The 8,537-nt window shown below is 36.9% G+C and overlaps 1 protein-coding gene across 1 annotated transcript; it reads right to left on the minus strand.

Moving 5' to 3' along the window:
• Positions 1-706: 706 nt before the first annotated feature.
• Positions 707-6,736, minus strand: LOC122064859 (oxysterol-binding protein-related protein 2B-like). Its single transcript, XM_042628641.1, has 5 exons — positions 6,658-6,736; positions 5,241-5,305; positions 3,980-4,121; positions 2,106-2,542; positions 707-1,129 (listed from the first exon to the last, which is right to left on the minus strand). The coding sequence occupies exons 1-5, from the start codon at positions 6,734-6,736 to the stop codon at positions 959-961; spliced, it is 894 nt and encodes a 297-aa protein (XP_042484575.1). The 3' UTR covers positions 707-958.
• Positions 6,737-8,537: the final 1,801 nt, after the last annotated feature.

Here is an 8,537-nt window from a genome sequence, read left to right on the forward strand (position 1 = left end):
CAATATTCACTAAGAAGTTCGTGAAATTATAGGCTGGTAGATTTTTTTTAACTGAATAAAATAGCATACATGCAAAACATCATACCAGGAAATAAAATGATGCCCACCCAAAGGTACTTTACTAGGAAGATCAAATCATGCAATCATGACATCCCCATGTTGGAAAAAATTAAGCTACTAAAAAATTCAATGGTTAAATGGTAAGATTTAGGAGTCATTAAACAAAGAATGACACGCACACTACAAACTCCTCTGACTTCCAGATCCAACCCAAAAAAATAAAATAAAATGATAAGAATAAAATAGTAACCCCTTGGACTTGGCTCTCTACACCTCCAACCATTAACCAAAGAATGATTTACATTTCTATTTCCCATGACACACTAAAGTTGTGGCAGGCCACCTTCAAGGGCACCTGAGAAATTCAAATTTAAACAAGCAAGTCGGCAATGGTGGTCTACCACAAGAAACTATAAATGAATAGTGTCCAGAATTTGCATGCTTAAATCTTGCAATTTTCCTCGATTAAAATATGGACAATATTCCAATGTTCACAAGCAATCCTTACATGAAGTGCAGTAATGCAGCCCTTACCCATTTTTTTGTTTATTTATTTACTTTTGGGGGTTGGAGGGGGGAGGGAAGGCACGTAACATTACTTCTGGAGAATCAGCATCAGCCATGATTCAAAAATTGCTCTCTAATATTATCAGATCAAGTTTCTGATTCTCTTTATTAAATAACATCTCACTGGAAGAAATATAGGGATAAGGGTTCCATTAAACAACAATAATACACTGGCCAAACAAGACCATTGACTAGTTGACCCCATGCCTTTACATAACAATAATGCTGCAATCAGAAGAAGCATGTGCATATCTCATTCAACAACTCAGCATAGATTCCTCGGTGGACCCATGTAAGAAGAATTCTTTTTTGTTTTTTAGGTGCTGCTATGTTATTGGACACTGACCTTCTCTGAAAAGAAGCGGATTGCTTTATCAGGATACTCAGCTTCATAAGTTTCCCCCAACAAAGGATTGAAAGGTTTGCAATGCCGACCATCAGAAGAAGCATATCCAGAGACCGCAAAGGCAGCAACATTCAAAACTCTGAGTAGACTATTTCCCTAGTAACACAGTAGAGCCCCATTTGAGACAAGTAATGATAGAAGTCAATAAGTCAACTCAAAATATCACAATGCAATAGGCAAATCATATTTTGAAATATCTGAAAACGTGTAAAATCCAATGTTTCTAACTACGAAAATCAAAATATTCAAATGAAAGCAGCACTTGTTACAAATAATTTCTCTTGAGAGACTCTAACAAGAATTATTCCTGGTATCCTGGCAGAGCTAAGCCCATAAATTGGAACAGAAATGAAAGAAAAACTTACACATCAAAGATAGAAGATTGATGAATAGAAATCCAAGTTAATGACCTACCATATCAAGAACCACATCGACATTTTAATCTCCAATATTTAAATTTACAAAATAGAAATTATAAAAATTGGAAGTGTTAAATTACCCAGAGCCGAATTATTCCAGGAAAGACTTCTTCACCACAACAACAAAAGTGTGAATAAATAAATAACTGCAGATTTATTCCAATTTCTACACTTACAAATGGATCAAATGGATCAAATCTCCAAAGAGAAATTACATAACTTAAAAAAAAAAGTCACATTCAATTAAAAAGAGATATTGTAAAAGAAGAATCTAGAGTAGTGTAACAGAGAAAGAAAATCAGTTAGATTCATTTGGATTCGGCATATCATGAATTCCTGAGAAGAATACACGAAATAAGTAGGACCCATAAGTAATCTTTACCAAATTGAGATGGGAGACACCTGGTATATTAAGGGATTTTATCTTACAGGTGGTAATGGATCAGCTTGGGATTTGGTCCAGGGTTGGGAGTGAGTTGGTTGAGTAAGCTTATATCGTAGTCTAAATTTTATCATGTATGGAACAAAGGTCAATGGTCCTCATCAGGTTTAGACAGGCAGTAGCATTGGATTCTCTTTACATAACATAACTGATATGGAAACATTAAAGCAAGAAGTTACATACTAACTTCTGGACTGTGTATGATACCTACCTTTTTTCCATAATCAAATGCTCGATCTAGAAGATAAGAGTACTCCAAGTCCTCACAGCACTTCTGTAAGGATGATATCGGTTCATTGAAGTAAACAGGAAGACACACTCGAGTAAGGTCCTTTCCAACATTGTCTTTTATCATTGACCAAAGGCTGACACCCTTCTCTTGCTCAACAGGGTCAGGAAGTTTCTTTCGCCTTTCAATATGAGGATAACTGCAGTTAGTAAATTCGGCCACCACATGCATTCTATCCACAGCATCAGAGTGAGTCGAACACTTATCCACAACGTCCAGCACTCCCGTTATAGATCGATAACCAAAGGCAGAATCGCTGAAAGAATCCTTTGTGTCAAAAAAATGTGTCTCAACTTCATCTGACAGTTCCTCAAGCTCTTGCTTTTCAATATCATCCGATGATTCAGTTGTACTCCACTCTGAATTCCCAAAAAAGATAGCAGCAAGCAAAAACAGAACACAATTTAAATGATTTTTTTACTTCACACAAAATTGATTCTTACAATGTCAGCAATGAGCAACAGTTGGCAGCGAACATAGATAACTTTCACCGAAAGAGTTTTAGTACCATTGGAACAACAAACAAAAAAAAAAATCAATTTGACCATCCCAACCAGACAGACCTTCCTCAATGGAAATATAGAACAAATAAGCCACTAGCCACAGATGCCATTTGTTTAATTCCTTACCTTTCCTAAGCTCATAATGCAGTTTCTACCCAAAAAAGAAAACTCATAATGTGGTACTCAATTTCAGAACGACCCAGCAATACACTATTGTACATTTATACCCTGTACTCCACTCTTGTAGATTACTTTTCAAAAGGAAAAGGGAAAGAAAGAATGCAAAATGGAATTAGAAGGAGGAAAGTAGCCAACATTTAGGCATTAAAAACAGAGTTAGAGTTTTAATCTAACCACTATCACCATTACTGTCACATAGTTTACATGGAAACTTCCAGCTCTCACAGTGAAGCTAAATAGTGTTAACTATTCTCACTTGAATGTTTTAACAGGATCATTTGCTCAAACTGAATTCTATCACATGGGTAAGGTACTAAACGTTTGAAATCTAGAACTGACTGAACAATTACCCATTTATCTTAACATCACCCTTTCCCCTTTCAATGAGAATGTAAACAAAAAATCATGCTATCTGTGAAGTTTTGACAGGAGAGCTGACGAAGCATTGGCTCATTGAAAAACATAATAGAACCCCATGCTTCAAACGTGGAAATACAAATAAGTGGCAACATTCATATTTTTTAGGCAAATCCTGGATCAGGTTGGATGATTAGCTGATGTCCATGACTTTGTCAATACCAGTCAAGAACAGAGCAGAGTTGGGGGCAAGCATTCCTGTCTATGTCAAAAGCAATAGGACCAATTAATGCCATAAAAATCACCTTTTTAGAGTTTAATGAATGCTCAAAATACCATTGTGATTGAGGTATATCACTGCTAAAAACAACCATTTTAAGATTTTAACTCCAAAGCTATTAGAAGTCATAGTGCTCATACCAACTCAGGTAACGGTTAACTCATAGACTGCCTTAATATATTATTTGTTACACCACAATCTCCTTATTTTGGATGAACTGGGCATGGAACAAGATTTATGTATATAAAACCCGGACCAACCTAGTTTTGATTTGGACAAGACTTAATTGTCCGGTCAGGGGATTTTGGGCAAGATTCTCATCCAAACTGATTAAATCCGGATTTTGTAAGTCTTATCAAAAAAATCAGGGTTTGGGTAAAATATTTCCACACCTTATAAGGTTCTTAAAAAAAAAAAACAAAACAAAACAAAACAAAAGAGAACTATAGTATGAATAATTTCATCAAATAATCTACCACGATATTTTCCATGTCCGAGGCTTGGATATTCATGCTTTGTCAGATGGTACTGGCTTTCATGTAATCCAGGGGCTTCAACTTCGATATTTGCAGCCTGCACATGCAAGATGAAAACTAATCCACACTGAATGAGGGAATACTAAAACGAATACAAAGAAAATTCTAAATGGAAAAAACAAAGGTACAATTGCTAAACAAAAGAGAACTCCATTAAAAAACTAATAGATGCAAGTGCATCATAATTGATGATCAATAAACTCATTAGGAAATCATAACACATAGGCCAAGAAACAAATAAAGGAAAACAAATACAAACTTTTAACAAAAAAGGAACTCCCATTCAAAAACTAGTAGATGCAAGTACATCGTAACTGATGCCCAACAAACCGTTAGGAAATCCATAAAACATTGCAAGACTAAAAATTGTCCTGTTTTTAATAACACTTGAGCCATATGTACCTTCTAAGCTCAGCTATTTAACTCCAGCATGTTAAATAATCTCTCAAATATTCCATTGTAAACTGTTGTACACAAAACTAGCAATTTTAAGCAACCAATTGCTCAACCTAAACCACAGTTGTGATGTCTACAATTAGGTTTAACCCATGTGAATCTTCAAGCACAATTTTTCCAGTGGAATCAAAGTTTCCAAATTGTTGCCTAGGCAATCAGGCACCTTCTTGTGTCCAAGGCGATAACATGCCTTGTTTGATGTAAGAAAGGAGACCGACTTGAATGCTTAGAGGTTGCCTTGGTGTCACCTTGATGTTGCCTAGGCATCAACTAGTGGCCTTGTGACAACATGCCTTATATTACAACAGTTTTTTAATGCTTCTTGAGTTTACATTGTTACATGTTTATTGCTTTGTTTTATATGCATATGCTATATTAAATCCTAAAATTTGTTTATTATACATTAGTTTTCTCATTTTAGGTCGTTACAAGCATAAATATATCATATTGCATGACTTCTATGTTGCATATAAGCGTATAAAATTATCATTACTATATGACGTATACTACAAGTCTAGAGTGCCCAAGCAATGCCCAGGCGAGTGCCTTGTCTCCTTGGAACCCCTCCAACACCTTGGTTTGCCTAGTCACCTTGACAACTATGAGTGGAATTGAAAGAAACACAGTTCTCACTTCATTGATTAGAAAGGAAAGATCCATAAATTCCATTTGCTTTTATGGAAGAACCTTTGAAAGTAACTGATGTACAGTAATCAGTAAACAAATGCAGTTCACATTGAAGCACCTCAGAAGTTATATGTTGACAATTAGGATTTAGGAAGCATGTCAAGCTGTCAAAGAGCCATTCATCTACAAGAGAAACAAGCATATTAAAAATTTCCAGAAAATGATCATTATCCAGGAGTCTGTCTATTCTTATCAGTTTGATCACAAGATCAATTGGCTCATGCTTCTGTAAATTCTGCTAACATTTGTTGATGAGAGGTTCTATGCACAAAAGTGGACAATAAAAATATTTATGCTCCATCTTAGGTAAGCAACGATGATGTCAAAAATCAATTATGCAATGGAATTTGGTAATTTACTAAGGTGAAAAGAAAAGAAAGAGTAAGGCTTAGCCACATAAAATTGGTAAACCTTTTCTCCTCAACCTAAACCTTTAAGTAGCAATTAATTAATATTTAGCACCATAAAATATTGAAGGAATGTCACATAATCTAATAAGGTTAGCCTATTTATCTCAAGGAGAAACCCCAATGTTGGTGATCTTTATCTTGTCACCAAATCACAATAAATTACATGTGGTAGGCATTAGCAGATCCGTATCAAAGGCATCTTTTTTTTTTTTTTGGGGGGGGGGGGGGGAACATTATCAGAGGCATCTCACTGGTCAAATTTCAGCTCGAAGCAAGCATAGGAAGTGGTTAAGAAGTGAGTCTAAATTTTCAAAGGATACAAGAATGTCATTTAATGCTAACAGAATATAGTGGCATTTTCATAAAATTCAGTCTCTTTGCACTCACTCGTGAGGCACTTCTGGTACTTGTTAGATGCTGGATTTTGATGGGCAAAATGGATGTGGGGTTCTCTCACACAATGTTTACCATATAGCCAGAAATTGCACTTTGGTGGCGGGCTAAATGTCACAAACTTGGTGATAACTACGCAAACCCATATTTCAATTGTATTATACAACAACAACAACAACAACAAAACAACAACAAACATAACCTTATCCCAACTGAATGGGGTCGGCTTCATGGATCCAATGCGGTAAAATAATAGAAAGTAAAGAAGCATCGAAGATGAGTTAAAAGGAGAGAATATAGGGGTAAGTTTACGGGGTATCGTAGAATATAGATACGCATCAAGGAAAAACATTCCTTATAGGGGGTCAGCCACTTGTGTTCGTGTCCTCCACAGAACTCTATCCGAAGTCATACTAGGGTCTAGTCCTAAAATTTGCATATCTTTTCAGACCACCTCGTTAATAGTCATCTTAGGTCTGCCCTTACTTTTTCTAGCGCCTTCCCAATTAATTTGGTCACACTTCCGTACTGGGGCCTCCATAGGTCTGCATTAGACATGGCCATACCACCTCAATCGACTCTCGTGGAGTTTGTCGTGGATTGGTGCAACCCTCACTTCATATCTAATATTCTCATTCCTTACCTTATCTATCCTGGTCTTCCCGCACATACCTCTCAACATTTTCATTTTCGCTACACTCAGTTTATTCACATTACTCTTCTTGGTTGCCCAACATTTTGCTCCATACATCACAGCCGGTCATATAACTGTCTTGTAGAATTTTCCCTTGAGTTTAATAGGTATACTTTTGTCATATAATACTCCCAATGCTCCTCTCCACTTCATCCACCCCACTTTAATCCTATGAGCAATATCATCATCTATATCTCCCTCTTTGTCAATGATAGCCCCCAAACATTTAAAACAGTTCCTCCGAGGTAGTTCTTGTTCCCCAAGCTTCACCACTCCCTCCTCTCCTCTAAATTGGCTGAAGTGGCACATCATATATTCTGTCTTCGTTTTGCTTAACCTAAAACCTCTTGATTCCAAGTTTGATCTCCATAGCTCCAATTTAGTATTAATCCCATCTGTTGAACTTAGTGCTATTCCCAAACAGGGAATAGCGCTACGTAGTGCCTACGACAGGGACAAGATTGTCCTTGTCTCAATTGTTTGGGTCTTTTGGGGTTTTTTCCTTCATGTAAGTGGGGGTTCTTTTGTCTTTCTTCTTGACCTAAAGTTATATATACAATAAGAGAACCTGAGATTATATTCACATTGAATTAATCTCAAGTTGCTCTCCATTCTTGAGACTTCCTCTGGTTACTTCATCTTCTTCCTCCTCTCTTCTCTTGTCTTCCTCTTTTTCTTCTTGCTTCTGGTTTTCTGGTTTAGCTACAGCTTCTGAAAGTGTAACATGGTATCAGAGCTACTGTAGTTAAATTGATTTGGTTCCGAAAGGTTACGATCTAGAAGCTCTCTTTCTTGGTGTACAGCCACTTATTGCTGCAACTGCTATTATCTAATCTCTAATGGAGTGATTTACTATTCGTGAAGATCGACTTTACTATTACTGTTGAAGTGTGTGGCTGGTTGCTTGATGATTTGAAGCCGCCGCCTCTCTTACTCCTATTTTACCCAATCTATATGACGGCGGTCAGGTTTGAGGCTGTTGTTCCTAACTTTTGATCTTAGTTAGTAATGCTTTTGATGTCCAATAGAGTTGATTGATGCCTATATGTGCTTGCTGCCGATAGAGTTTATTGATGCCCATACTTGCTTGCTGCCGATATAGTTTATTGATGCCTATATGTGCTTGCTGCTCTATCCAAATATATGTTCAGATGTTATTTGTGGTATGGGATTGTTGGATTGAATGCTGAGTTTCAGATCTGAATTGTATTACTACCTGTCAGGATACGTTCATACTCTTGCTTGCATGTCATTCTACTTGATTGTCATGGCTGGTACTACACCTGCTAGCACTTCTACTGTTTCTTCTACTATTGCTTCTTCTGCATTGGATAATATTAATGTCCAGAACACCTCTATCAAGCTCAAAGGGAACTCGAACTATCTTCTTTGGGCTCAATCTGTTAAGGTGTATTTGTTGGCTAAGGGCAAACTGAGCTATACCACCTCTGAGGCTCCTTTGTCTTCTGATGCTAATTATGATAACTGGATAAAGGAGAATGCCTTGACTCTGATCTAGTTGTGGAACAATATGGAACCAGATGTAGCTGCCAATGTCATATTCCATTCTACAACTAAGGGAGTGTGTCATGATCTGAAGGAAACATACTCCCAAGAGAAGAATATGACACGGGTTTATGACATATATGAGAAGCTCTTCCATTTTCGTCAATCTGACAAATCCCTCTCTGAGTATTATAGCGCCTTTAAGGGAATGGTGGAAGAACTTAATGTATTCCAGCCTCTGATTACTGATATTGAGAAGTTGAAGGCTCAGAGGAATGAGTTCTTTGTTTCCAAATTTTGGCCGGTCTGAACAGTGATCTGAAGGCAATGACGGGCCATCTACTTACTGGTG

The sequence above is a fragment of the Macadamia integrifolia genome, unplaced genomic scaffold, assembly GCF_013358625.1.
Source record: "Macadamia integrifolia cultivar HAES 741 unplaced genomic scaffold, SCU_Mint_v3 scaffold1796, whole genome shotgun sequence".
Taxonomy (NCBI): Eukaryota; Viridiplantae; Streptophyta; class Magnoliopsida; order Proteales; family Proteaceae; genus Macadamia; species Macadamia integrifolia.

Coding starts and splice junctions, on each gene's coding strand:
- LOC122064859 (XM_042628641.1), bottom strand. CDS start 6,736: ATGTATGGAGCAAAATGTTGGGCAACCAAGAAGAGTAATGTGAATAAA. Junction 5,306..6,657: donor GAAAATGAAAATGTTGAGAG/GTATGTGCGGGA, acceptor TTTCTCTTGTAG/ATGAATGGCTCTTTGACAGC. Junction 1,130..2,105: donor CATTTGATTATGGAAAAAAG/GTAGGTATCATA, acceptor CTGTGTTACTAG/GGAAATAGTCTACTCAGAGT.